Genomic DNA, 14,057 nt, shown 5'->3' on the forward strand with positions numbered 1-14,057 from the left:
TCATGGGAAGAGGTCTTGATCTCTCTACCGCGGCGTTCACATAGGCCTCGGTGTCCTCAGCATCTTCCTCTTCTCCGGGGGTGGCTGCTCGTGGGTGCCTAGAGAGGTAATCTGCCGGGTTGGTGGCTCCTGGTTTAAATTCTAATTGATAGTCGTATTCTTGTAATTGCAATATCCACTTTTCTATCCTGGGGGGTGGCTTGGACACCGATCCTCGGAACAGGGGAAGTAGTGGCTTGTGGTCCGTTGAGATTGTGAAAGGGTGACCATACACATACACATGGAAGTGTCTGCACGCCCAGTGGATCGCTATGGCTTCTCTCTCGATTTGGGAGTACCTTTGTTCGGTCTCCGTCAAGGACCTGCTTGCATAGGCGATCGGTGCCTAGTGGTCTTCCCCCTGGCGTTGTGTAAGGACCGCACCTAGACCAAAAGGACTGGCATCAACAGCAATGTTGGTCTGCTTGGATGGGTCAAAATAGGAGAGTGTTGTCTCTGCCAATAGGGCTGCCTTTGTGTTGCGAAATGCTTCGTTTTGCTCATCGCCCCACTGCCAGGGTGTGGTAGACTTTGTAAGTTCTCGTAGAGGTCGGGTGATGTTAGAGAGGTCTGGAATGAAACGACCACAGAAGTTAACCATTCCTAGAAAACTCCTTACTTCGGAAATGTTCGTTGGGGCAGGAGCTGACTGCACATCTTTGACCTTGTCGGGGTCAGGCGCGATTCCTTTTGTCTGAGAATGTGTATCCGAAGAAACTGATGGTATTTTGGAGGAATTGGCACTTTTCACGGTGCAAGGTGAGGCCAGAGTCCTTAATTCTTTTCAGTACTCCTCTCAACCTCTGGTGGTGCTCTTCCACGGACTGGGCATATATGAGCAGGTCGTCACTGACGTTTAGTACACCTGGAAGTCCGCTGAGTACTTCTCGGATCGTATTTTGGAAAACTTCCGCGGCACTGGATATGCCAAAATTGAGGCGGCGGTAACGCCGTAGGCCCACATGGGAGGAGAAAGTGGTGATATACCTGGAGTCGGGGTGTAGGGGTAGCTGGTGGTAGCCAGAGCGGAGATCCATTTTGGAGAACCACTTAGCACCGTTCAGTTCACCTAAAATATCGTCGACAGTGGGTGTCAGGTGGCGTTCCCGCTTAACTGCTGCATTGGGTAGGCGCATGTCTACACATATGCGGACCTGCCCCGGCTGTTTGGGTTTTCTTGCTACCACGATCGGTGATACCCAGGGTGTGGGCCCATCGACTTTCTCAATTATGCCTTGTCTTTCTAGACTTTCAAGCTCTTCTTCTACCTTTTTCCTGAGGTGAAAGGCTATCCTCCGGTGTCTGAGGGCTACTGGCTGAATGGACGGGTCAATGTGCAATGACACTTCTTTCCCCTTGAGGCACCCGATGCCTCGGAACGTGTCCTCGAATTCTTCAAGAATGGCGTCTAGTTCGTCCTCCAGCACCGCCATGGCGTAGAAGATGAGTTGGTGTTCTTCGGCCGCCCGTCCACTGAGTAGCATGCCACTCCCTTCTTTCGTCACGTAAATGGTGGCGTGGATTTTCTTGTCTTGGTGACAGATTTCGGTCTGGAAGCACCCAATGAGTGGTATCGGGGTTTTCTGTCCGTAGGCAAACACTCGGATTTTCGCCATCTTCAGAGTCGGCTTGTCTCGGAGCTGATTGTACACGTCAGCCGACATAAGTTCTATTGATGCTCCCGTGTCTATGGTGGCTCTCACCTCTTGTTGGTTCACTCTTATCCGACACTTTGGGAGTCGTCTCTGCTTCCTGTTAGGTTGGTTGATGGCAAAGACATAGTGGACGGGATAGTCATGGGAGTCGTCGTCCATGTCCTCGCTCTCTGGGCTGTCTCTAATGGCGTGTGCCGCTTCCGTCTTCTGTTTCGCAGATCTGCACACTGAGGCAAAATGATTTATTCGCCCACATGCGCCGCACTTCTTTCCATACGCTGGGCATTCTTTCGCACGGTGCGGTGTGCCTCCGCAGTACCCACAGTCTTTTCGCCGCTCTTGTGGCTTTTTACCTCCGAATGGCCGTTGTTTTGGTCGGACGACATTCACTTGTTCTGCCACATTGACCTGTTCGGCTTTCGCTGGCCTATGCAAGGCTGCCTCCATGTGCGATGCTCTCGCTCGTGATGGCTCCTTGGATCGGCCCAGTTTCAAGATATCGGCCAATGGTTTCCCATCTTCCTGTAGGATTTTGACACGCAGGTCGGACGAATAGCAGTTTTGGATTATTTGGCCGCGTATCTCCTCTTGTTCATCCCTGAACCCACATGTACTGGCGAGTTCTCTCAACCTTCCGTGAAAAGCATCGAGGGATTCATCTGCCTCCTGCCGGGCCTGACGGAAGAGGAACCTTTCGTAGTCCTTGCTGGCCATCGGCTCAAAGTACGCATTGAGCGCATTCAGAAGGGTAACATACGTGTGCGGCGTGGCCTCCGTCAGTGTCTTGTAAATCCTGTGAATGTCCTTACCTCCAAGGTGAAGGAGGAGTGCTCTGCGTCGTTCCCTCGCCGTACCTGCACCTTCGAAGTAGAATTGCAGACGCTCTGTCCAGTCTTTCCATCTCGGCGCCAGCGACGCGGGCGCTCCGTCCACCACGAATGGCTCAATCGGAGGGATGGTCGTCATCTTGGCGCAGTAACCTCCCGTCCAGTTAGAGGTGGGACCAGGAAGAATATGCCGGGAGCTGGAATGATTCTTGTACCGGAGTCCTGGGGAACGTGAGACTGATGGGGAGGCAGCAGTGACTTCGGCGCCGGGCGGGGTGACTTGCACCGCTTTGGTGCCAATGGGCACGTGTCGCGGCCTAGCGACTCCACGTGCTTGCCCACACTGCTGGCGCAGAGTCACCCTCGTGGTCGGCAGAGGACAGAAAAGGCAGGGCGGTGGCCTCACAGCACCTGCGTCGCAGTGCTTGGTGGCTTCATCAAACTTCACCTGCCGGGAAGTGGATCTGGTCTCATCCGGGCCTATTGGGGTCGAGGGCCGTAGCACAGCTATCTCCGTGCTCAACATTGCAGGGTCGGAGCATCAGGTGAAACACAGAGTGGGGTCTGTTTGACCCTCGTCGCCATTGTCAGGTCCTGGAACCTGGGTAGCACGCACGTGCAAGGCGCGCTGCGCAGGGACACACACAGACGATCGTGTTGATCTGATGCGTGGTCCCGACTAACCCGGGGACACGCCTTCTCTTTATTTATATCGTACGCGGCGCCGTGCACCACCGCGTATGCGCACGCCTACGTGCGCTGGGCAACTAGACCGCAACAGCGCGGTCTCAACATTACAACGCCCCCCTGACTCGTCACACGTCAGGGCTTCAAAAGGCCAATGTCGGGGACGCGCAGCGGATGCGCGCAGCGGACGCGCGCAGTGGGCGCGCCACGTAAGCCCGTCTGTGCCTGGCCCGAGCCTAGGGCCAGAAGTCCTGGTCCATCCTCCTACGACTATGGACACACTAGCAAGGTGCAACCTGAATCTAACTTCAGGCTTCGGTATTCATCTGAACAATTACAGAATTATAATTCGTCCTTGCACCCTCAATGCACTGTACTACACTTCGACGGCAAAAAGGAAACTTGTCTCAAGTGTGGATACACCAACACTCTAACCGCTAAAACCACGAAAGTCAATAAAGCTACCAATTTTTACATGATAACTTCATCCATCAGAAACTTTTCTTTTATAAGCACCAATTGCCGTTCCCTTCCCAAACACAAATATAAACTGTTTGATTTGCTGGTTAGCGAACAACCAGATGAAATTTTTCGCACAGAAACCTGGCTTCATGAAAGCTCTGGTCCAGACATTGCGGTCGCTCTATCTGAAAATTACGCAATAACCAACAACAACAACCCCTTCTGACCATTTTTGGCTGCCCCAAAACCAAGATGTTGTTTGTCAACTACGACAACTCACTATCCAGTAAAGATGTCCGATCTCCTTGAGAATGTGTGGCAAAGAGTGGCCATTGACTTTTTTTGTGGCCCTCCCACTCATCACAAGTGTCTCGTCCACTGGACATGATGCAGTGATAACGTATTAGCAACGTGGGGAATGCTCTGCCCGCGTCCCAAGCAGGGGGACATTGGCAGGGCAGACCCCTTGTATGATAATAAACCTGCAGCAGTTCTTTACCCATAAACAAAGTGTCTGGCGTATCATTCATGGGCAAAATGTTTTCAAGTGCGGGGAGGAGCGGGTGACGGTGTGGGCACTATACCATACATCCGCAAGTCAGATAATGGCTTGGGCTTTCAACAGCGTGGAGTTTAAGCAATTCCAGACCCTTTCGGGCATTGAACATAAATGCATCACCCCACTGTGGCCTCAGACAAAGGGGGTGGTTGTACAATTCATGGGTACCCTCAGAAGAACAGGACAGAGACCATCTGTGGAGTGTGAAGGCAAGTCGGTGAGAAGGATCAGAGCAGAACTACAGCCAGTGGTCACTACAAGATCTGGACGACAGGTGCGTCCGCCCCACCGACTGATTGAAGAGATGTAAGACTCTAGCTTAGCAGGAAGTCAACATTTACACTGGGAGAGAGGTGGCGTCGGGCACTAGGACCCGAGGGAGCCAATTACATTGTCTGAGACTGGGTGTGATTTGCCATGTGGGGTGGGACACGGGGGCCATAGAGAAAGTGCCTGCCTGGGGTGTGGGGAGAAGATATGGGAACAGGAAGAGGAAGGAAAATAAAAGGAAGGTCCGAGAGCTGTTAGAACTGTGACCGCCTCCTTTGTTAGCGCCTTGATGGTCTCCTGCAAATCTACGGCGCTCATGATATGTCACTGGGGTCACATAATTTACGCATTTTTGTGTCACTTGGCACTTCTATGGCTAGCCCCGGGGCAGGCATCAGCCTGGTTTAAGTATTTAGGCCTATATTTATCACAATGTTACATCACACTCGCAGCGCGACACTGGCTTGATACATCTGGAGTAACGAAAGGTGGCGCAAATTGCTACCCTGCATTCAATCAATCAATCAATCAGGCGAATTTGAAAAGCGCGCTACTCACCCGCGAGGGTCTCAAGGCGCTGGGAGGGGGGGGGGGGTCCACTACTGCTCGAACAGCCAGGTCTTGAGTTGCTTTCTGAAGGAGAGGTGATCCTGTGTCAGCCAGAGGTGGATGGGGAGGGAGTTCCATGTCTTGGCCGCCAGGTAGGAGAAGGATTTTCCTCCGGCGGTGGCTCTGCGACTACGTGGGACATTACTCTGCACCAGGGAGTCGTTCCAAGGGTGGAGCGAGGGTGTTCCCATGTATTGGCCCACGTGTTTTGGTGCATTCCCAAGAGAGGCATAACTAGCAGAAATATCTTTATTTCCACCCATTTTTATCTCTTTCGATGTGTACTGCATCATGCATCAGACATAGGAAACTGCCTCTTAGGATTGTTTTTGTACAGGAAGGTGCCCCTTCTGCCACCAAAACGATCCTGCTTACAATGCAGGCCCCCCTGCACCATGGTGCCATGGTGCCTGCATTGGTGGTAGCCAGCCGAAATTGCGCCAGCGCAAGGACAGACAGGAATGTCCAGGTTGGCTTGCTGCGTTGCGCTGCATGAAAGTATGATACATTTGCCATTTAATGTTTTCTTTGAGACTTCTTCTTGTTGAAGAACAAAAGAATGCCAGTGCTGCCCACCGGCCCCCATTGGTTCAAATTAAGCACTGATTTCATTGCTGCCTGCGCTTGTAGAGTGCACCACAGGTTGAAATCAAGAATAAATCCTGGATTCCCATCAAGGGAGCCTGTGGTAGGGTCTCCAGGTACAGTGGGCGGGTAGAAATGAGGCATTTGTTTCTCGTCTCCACATGCACCTCTTCTAGGTGGGGTCTATAATAGGTGCTTTCACGCGGTCTTTATTTTCACCTACAGCTATGAGTTACCGGGCCTCGGGCGTTTCCCCGTGAGGATGGAAGCATGGGGGGCCGCTTCTGGTACTGGGGGCCGGTTTTGTAGCAGTGCCGCAGTTTTAAAGCACTGCAGAGGTCCTTGTAAATCCAACAGGTTTCAGGCAACAATAAAACTGCCAAGATAACTGTGGTATCTCCCACCTTGTTTCCCCCCGGGCGTCTCCGCATGTGATGGAGCTGCTCGCGGTGACATCACTTAGAATGTCACCGCGACCAGCGTTCCAAGGCGAGCGCCGGCGGGCACTGTGAAGCTGCCACCTGTTGTGGCCATTGCTGTGGCTGGGGTCGCTGTTTACCCCTTGGCATATCGAACCTTATTAAATGCCTGTTTGACTTCCCACCTATTCGTGTCTGCTTTCATGACGAATATCACACTGGCGACGAGGGACTTTCGGGGACAGCGACCTCAACACGCCCATGAGGTCGAGAAGCGCTGCGAAGCGGAAGAAGAATAACGTGAAGTGCTCCTGAAGCAGACTTAAGTGCTGTGATCGACATATGTGAGGAGTGGCAGTGAGTTGGCATCAGAGCGGTGTACGAGGGGTGTAAAGAACTTGGTCGGCTCGAGATAAGGAAAGGAGATTACATAGTGGAGTGTCAGCCGAATGAAGAGGTACTGTGCCGGTATCTAAGAAGAAGAATAACGCGAAATGCTCCTGAAGCAGACTGAAGTGCTGTGAACAACATATGGTGAGGGGCGGCAGCGATTTGGCATCAGAGCGGTGTGCGAGGTGTGTTAGGAAGCTGAACCGGCTCAAGATAAGGAAAGAGTATTACAAAGTGGAGCGTCAGCCGTATGAAGAGGCACTGTGCCGGTATCTGCGAGTGAAGGGCGCGCCTAGCGTGAATTTGTGGTGGATGTCACAGAAGTGTGTGGAGCGGCTGTGGAAATAAATGGACATTGGACATCTTCTCAATGTAGGAGCACCAGCTGGGGCCATCGGACTGGAGGAGGCGGACTGGATTGCATGAGGTGTCCACGGAGAGCATGGCGTGCTACTAAGATTAGTGGCTGTAGGAGGTGCTGGCGGTGCGTGGCGGTGTGACCTTTGCCTGATAGATCGCCGCACCTGCACCACCCTTTGCGGTTGTCACTTACCCGATCCCGTCAGCGTGAAGAGATGCAGGCCCAAGTTTCAACACCCTGACTGCATTTGTTGTACTTTAAGTGACGGGCGGTGCGAGCAGCGTGCCACTCGTAGGTACACCTTGGATCCTGACACACATGGAGCTTAGCCTTTGCGATTTTGATTTTAACGGCATAGAGAACACCACTCTTTGGGCAACCTTTAGACTTACTTGTGCTTTTCCCACATATCGTTCGTCGTCTACTCTCAGGAGATTGGTCTTTGCCGAAAATCACCGTTGTGGGTAGGAAGTGTAATAGTGGGTAATTCTCCTCAGACTGGTAACATCCTCTGTATGAACAACAACAGGGCAAATTTCAAGTTGGTGACTCGCCTCAGTGCGAACAGATCATACGCCACAGTGCCACCCAGTGGTTCAAAAAGTTGTAACAATACTATCTGTAAGGTTACAGTATTAAGTGATCCTGTGCGAAAATCTCCTGGGAAAGGTGCATTTATTTTGCTTCATTACCATCTAAAGTCTAACCATTTTTACTTATACCCTGTAGTCCCTGTATTTAATCTTCCCCATTGACTCTTAGGAGGGCTTTCTGTGACATTGCTAGCATGCAGAGTGTAACACCCCCGCCCTTCTTCTTGACTAATCCCGGGGAACCTACTATTCTGTGGAAAAAGTGGAAAAAAGTGTTCTTAAATTATGCTACGGTGTGTGGCCCAAATCTTGGGCTAGAAAGGAAGGTAGCATTATTGGCATATTACCTAGAGGCGGAAGGGGAAGAGGTTTTGGATCACCTCCCGGATCTAGGGGCACAGGAAGCAAGAGGTCTGAATGAACTAGAAGTAAGCTTGAACAAATTAGACTTGCACTATCTCCCAAAGACTAGTACCATTATGGAAAGATATCATTTTGGGAAAAGAGTACAGAAGGAGGGGGAATCTATTGAAGATGTTGTCTCTGAACTAAGAAGACTGGCTGCAACATGCAAGTTTGGTGGTGCAAGTGAGGAAAGGATCAGGGACCAGTTCGTGCTAGCTTGCAGGATGGAGCGTGTACGTGAGGAGTTGTGGCTGAAGGATGACCCACCCCTGAAGGAGGTTTTAATAATAGCCAAACAAGTAGAACATATGTTACAGTGCGTCAGTGAAATAAAGCAGGACACTAGTGAGAAAGGAAGCGAGGACAAACCGAAAGTAAGCGAAGTTGTGACTGAATGTGAGGCTGTGTCTGTGATCAAGGGCCAGAAAATAGTGAGTAAAGAGCAGAAACAGAACAAATCGGGATGGTCATTCAAGGGTACCTGTTATAGATGTGGTAAGCAGGGGCACATGGCCAATGACAAAGAGTGTCCTGCCCTCAAGTTCACGTGCAACAAGTGCGGAAAGAAAGGTCATTTCAGGCAGTATTGCAAAAGTGGACAAGGATTCAGTAGACAGGGTAAAGACAGGACCAACACAGTATGTGACGAAATAGTTGTGCGAGTGAGCGAAGGTCAGAGCTGCAGCCTCAAAGACACTACATGTGAAGAAATAGTCGTGCAAGTTGGAGAAGGTCAGTCCTGCAGCCCTAAAGACACTATAAAAGTAAGGGGCACAGATTTGGATGCATTGTTTGATTCCTGTTCTAGAATAACAATCGTCAATGCGAAAGAATTTTCCTGAGTGTCCAAGGGGAGGATAATTTTGAAGAAAATGGATGTGAGGCCCGGGGGGTATGCTGGCCGCCCCATCTCAATGAAAGGGTACTTCTGGGACAAAATTGAATACAAGGACAGGACAACAGTGTCAAAGGTGTATGTGTCTACAGTCGGTGATAATATTTTGGGCTGGCAGGCACAGAAGGAGTTGGGGGTCTATCTTAATCCCAATAGCAATTCCCAAATCGTAATACAGGAGATACAAGAACCAAAGGAAGATTTAGTGACTGAGTTCAAGGAGGTATTCAGCGAAGAGCTTGGATGTTTGAAGAACTACTGCCACAAGATCAAATTGAAAGAAAACGTGAAGCCTGTCGTGGCCAAGGTCAGGAAGCTACCCATTGCCATCCAAGAAGCGGTGAAGACGGAACTCGGAAAACTGTGCAAAGCAGGAGTCATCGAACCGGTGGAAGCGACGGAATGGCTGGCGCCCATCGTAGCCGCCCAGAAAAAGGATGGGTCGGTTCGGCTATGCATTGATCTCAGGGCTCTTAACAAAGAAGTCGTGGTCGACCGATTCCCACTGCCCAACATCACCTAGATGATGAGCATGCTGGAGGGTGCAAGAGTATTCGCCACACTTGACCTTACCTCAGCTTACTTTCAGATCAAGTTGCACGAAGAGTCGCAAGAACTCACAGCGTTTGTGACGCCCATGGGCGCATACAAGTTCAAGAGGATGCCTTTCGGGTTGGTCTCTGCGGCAGCCTTGTGTCAGAGGCTCATGGGAAATATCCTGAAAGAGATTCCTGGTGTCGTATGCTATCAGGACGATGTGCTAGTGTTTGCGAAAGACCATAAGGAGCATGATGAGAGGCTGAGACGAGTGCTGGGCAGGTTTAGGTCGCAAGGTCTAACAATGAGGAGAGAAAAGTGCGTGTTTGGCTGTGCGGAACTGGATTTCTTGGGACACAAAGTGACGGCAGAAGGTATCCGTCCCAAAGCGGAGCTCCAGAACACCATTGTAAATTTGGTGCCCCCAAGAAGCAAGGACGAAATCAAGTCCTTTATGGGAATGCTGGAGTTCTACGAGAAATTCATACGGAACCTGGCAGGAAGGACGTATGCTATCAGACTGTTGTTGAAGAAGGAGACGGCGTTCAACTGGAGTCAGGAGTGTCAGAGAGAGTTTGAGGACGTGAGGAATGCACTTGCAGAAGCACCCAGATAATGTCTTTCATACCCAACCGTGCGACAGTAGTCACTACCGACGCCAGCGCAAAAGGGTTGGGAGCGGTCCTCACTCAAGTAAGCAAAGACGGAGAGGAAACGATAGCTTTCGCCTCAAGATCCCTTCAGAAGTCAGAAAACAACTACTCTGTGATCGAAAAGGAAGCCTTGGCGGTATTCTGGGCATTGGGCAAATTCAGGGATTTCCTGTGGGGCACAAAGTTCATCCTTCGTACTGACCACAAACCATTGGTGGAGGTTTTCAGCAAGAAGGGCCTGGATGCAATCTCTAGCAGGATCAGGCGCTGGGTGGTCGGTCTCCAGGAATACACTTTCTGTGTCGAGTACGTCCCTGGAACGCGTAATTTTGCAGCAGATTGTTTGTCAAAGCTTGTGAAAGAAAATGAGGCAAATGAAGCGCATGAGAAGGTGGATGATGAAATCGAAGACCATCAAATGGAAATTGTGTGCGCCATCCAGAAGGCGATAGGTGAAGAAACATGGAAAAGTGCACAAAAGAAAGACAAGGTCGTGGAGGAGGTGTGCAAAAGAGTAAAAGACAGATGGAAACATGAAGATAAACGAGAGGAGGCTATGCGGCCATTCTGGACTATCAAAGATGAACTGTCCGTAGTCGATGAATGCCTGTTCAGGGGAACAAGATTGGTACCTCCCGCGTCTGTGAGAGAGAATCTGATAGATATGGCTCACGATGGCCACCTGGGCATCACCAAGACAAAACAAAGGTTGAGAGAAGACTACTGGTGGCCGGGCATGGATCTCGCAATTGAAAGAAAAGTAAGAGACTGTGTTCCGTGTAGCGTCAGCGATTAAGTACTGAGACAACTGACACCACCAATGGTGTGCAGGCCACCACCTTCTGGGCCCTGGGAGGAGTTGGCGTTAGACATCGTTGGTCCATTGACGGGAGAAGTGCGCACGCCGTATATTCTAGTGCTCATGGATCTGTACTCCAGGTGGCCGGAAGTGAAGTTGGTGAGTGAAGTCACAACTAAGGTCGTCATTGAGTTCCTGCAAGGGTTGTTTATTAGGGAAGGATTACCCAGCAGCCTACTCACCGACAATGGAGTGCAACTGTGTTCGAAAGAGATGGAAGACTTCCTTGAGGAGAGAGGAATCACACACGAGCGGTGTGCTCTGTATCACCCGGAGACCAATGGCATGGTTGAGCGCTTTAACAAGACCCTCAAGGAGAGTCTCCAGTTAGCAAAGGCCAGTGGCATGAACTAGAAGGAAGAAGTATGGAGGCGGATTGAAGCATACAGGTTCACCCCGCACCAAACGACGGGAGTCACCCCATTCGAGTTGCTCCGAGCAAGAGTACCCAACACCAAACTATCCCCAGGGTGGATGGGGTGGAATAAGGGATGGTCAGATCACTCCAAAGAAGCGAAAGGATTAGTGAGGCAGGAAGGAGTTATGGTGGGGAGGAAAGAAAGATTCGACAGGCTCAACTCTACACAGGAGGCCGGGTTTAAGGTAGGAGATGACATTAAGATCAGGACACCTACGGGCAGGGCAAGATGGTCAGGATACAGTAGGCCCACCAAGATCATTAAATTGTTCAGGAATGCTGTGAAGACCCAGGAAGGAAAGATCTGGAACCTGGGAAGAGTAGTGAGATTTCACCCACCCGGGCAGGATTCCTGTACAGAATATGAGGGTAATGGTGATTCCAAGGGAAACAGGGGTCCCACTCCCAAGAAACAGTGGCCGGTCCCCCACCCGGGTGTAAGGACTAGCCGGAGAATGACCAGACCACCCAGACATCTAGAGCAACATATGATGATGTAATGTTCGGTTGTACCTTTGGTTCTTTTGTTTAAACCTGATGTTTCATTCTGCAGGGAAGGGGGATGTGTGGTATCTCCCACCATGTTTCCCCCCCCCCGGCGTCTCCGCATGTGATGGAGCTGCTCGCGGTGACATCACTTAGAATGTCACCGCGAACAGCGTTCCAAGGCGAGCGCCGGCGGGCACTGTGAAGCTGCCACCTGTTGTGGCCATTGCTGTGGCTGGGGTCGCTGTTTACCCCTTGGCATATCGAATCTTATTAAATGCCTTTTTGACTTCCCACCTATTCGTTTTTGCTTTCATGACGAATATCACAATAACTCTGGGGATTAATGCTACAGCCAACCCTCCCGATTCAGGTGGGAGACTGCCGATTCCAAGGCTAGTCTCCCGCCTCCCGATTACCCATTCATAAACCTGGTTCCTCAGCGGCTTCAGATGGCAGGGACTAGTCCTGTGTCACTCGGAGTACACACTGCCAGCACCTGCTCCTGCACTAGAGGCCAGTGCACAACATTTTTTAACACGTTCTCTCTGCCTGCCATGGCACTTTTTCCGTGCTCATGTTAGATAAGAAAAAACAACGTATATTTGCCTTCCTATTGTCCGATCCAGCAGCAGCACACCTGCAAGTCCCTTACATAACAATAACCTGATTCAGGCCTCAATAGGAGTCAATGGGGGGGAATATATTCTCCAGGTTTTTTATGTGAAATGTTCCACTTTTCTCTTCTATAATGTTGGCATTGATGGATTAATGTACCTGGTGAAGAGAGATCAGAGTTTTGTCTAGTGACAGTTCTGACTCATCTCAGGTAGAGCAGAGGGTGACTATGCTGCTGCAAAGAGCATGTACTACGCAGATCACAGAACTGTATTTTATGTGTGTAGCTCAGTGGGTTAATGCTTTTGCCAAAGTGGTCTTTTTGTTATTGTGTAGTTCATATGTTGTACTCATAATCTAAGTTAGAAAGTTATTGTTTTTATCCCAGTCTTTCATTATCCTAATTTTGCTAAAAAGTGTTCGCGTAGAAATACATTTATCTTAATAAAGTCAACCCTAACCACTGTGTTACACTCTGAAACCTGACTTTGTGCTTCCCCAGACCAAGCACTCCTAAAATTGCCTACCAGTATGGATGGCCTGTGAATCCTACAACTCGCAGTCCCCTTTGTCTCATTAACATTTTCTTTACACTGATTTGCATATCTGTGTTTTACTGTTTCTGTATGTGTGTGTGACATAAAATGCTCCAACACCCTACACTGGTATGAGAGATGCTATAAAACAAATCAAATATATGTGAGAGAGGGATTGTAGAGAGATGAGGGGCGCTGTTGGAGGGTGATAGTGAGCGAATCATTGACGAGCCCCCAGAGATTGCTGTATCCTGGTGCACTGTGAAGTCAGCATTTGCTAGGCTTTAAAACAAATACAACAGAATAAATCATAAAAAATGTGTCTTAGAATGGGTTGCATATTGGAACCCCACATACATTTACCCCGCATGGCTTTACAAGGCAGTCACTACCCCGACTGTGATGTTACCACACATTCCTCTACCACGCAGGTCATTACAATGACTCCCTTTAGGGGGCGCTGGACTTTGGAATAGTATCAACTACTAGTCCAACTCCAGTCTACGCAACAGTAGGGAAGGTGTTGGACTTAAAAATCCAACACAAGTCCAACAACGTGCCCCCTACAAAAAATCATGGTAATGGCTTCCGGGTTAAAGTAAGACGTGGTAAACGTCACAGTCGGGGTAGCGGCTGCATTGTAAAGGCTGGTCAGTGAGAGACTTCAAGGTAAAGGATGTTTCACGTAGGATGCACCATTTTTTCCCAAATTCTCATAGGGGGTGGGCGAACACCCCCACAATCCCCCCTCCTAAACCTCCTTGCAGTTGTCAGGCTCGCTTGCTGCATTTGCTCGCTATGCACCGTACGGGGGCTGGTCTGACAAACTTTGCCAGGGCTGCTTTGGATTCCAAGTCTGGCCCTGCCTGACGCTGTGGAGCGGAACAGACATACGCTCTGTTCACTTCCTGCTGCCAATATATTCACAATGTATCTGAAATGTGTTTCCCTCTGAGAGGCTCTGTGTGAATACTGCACTAACCATATTCCATTCCATTTTAGGGGAGGATACGCAGGTTGAAGGCTTTGACATCTCAGGGTTGCTGCCTACCAGGATGGACCGGTATTACCGGTACAACGGATCCCTCACAACGCCCCCCTGCTTCCAGACCGTCAACTGGACCATCTTCAACGACACCATCAAGGTTTCACCGGAACAGGTCTGTGACGACAACACAAGCGCAGGGCGGGGCT

General features: G+C 50.2%; 1 protein-coding gene across 1 annotated transcript in view; it reads left to right on the forward strand.

Annotated features, from left to right (window-relative positions):
• The window catches only part of LOC144817673 (uncharacterized), a 499,177-nt gene that overhangs the window by 322,769 nt on the left and 162,351 nt on the right, over positions 1 to 14,057 (forward strand). Inside the window, exon 7 of the mRNA XM_078674403.1 lies at positions 13,866 to 14,023. Within this exon, the coding sequence (XP_078530529.1) occupies positions 13,866 to 14,023 (158 nt within the window). The remainder of the gene's footprint in view (positions 1 to 13,865; positions 14,024 to 14,057) is intronic.

This window comes from Lissotriton helveticus, chromosome 2_1 (assembly GCF_964261635.1).
Source record: "Lissotriton helveticus chromosome 2_1, aLisHel1.1, whole genome shotgun sequence".
Taxonomy (NCBI): domain Eukaryota; kingdom Metazoa; phylum Chordata; class Amphibia; order Caudata; family Salamandridae; genus Lissotriton; species Lissotriton helveticus.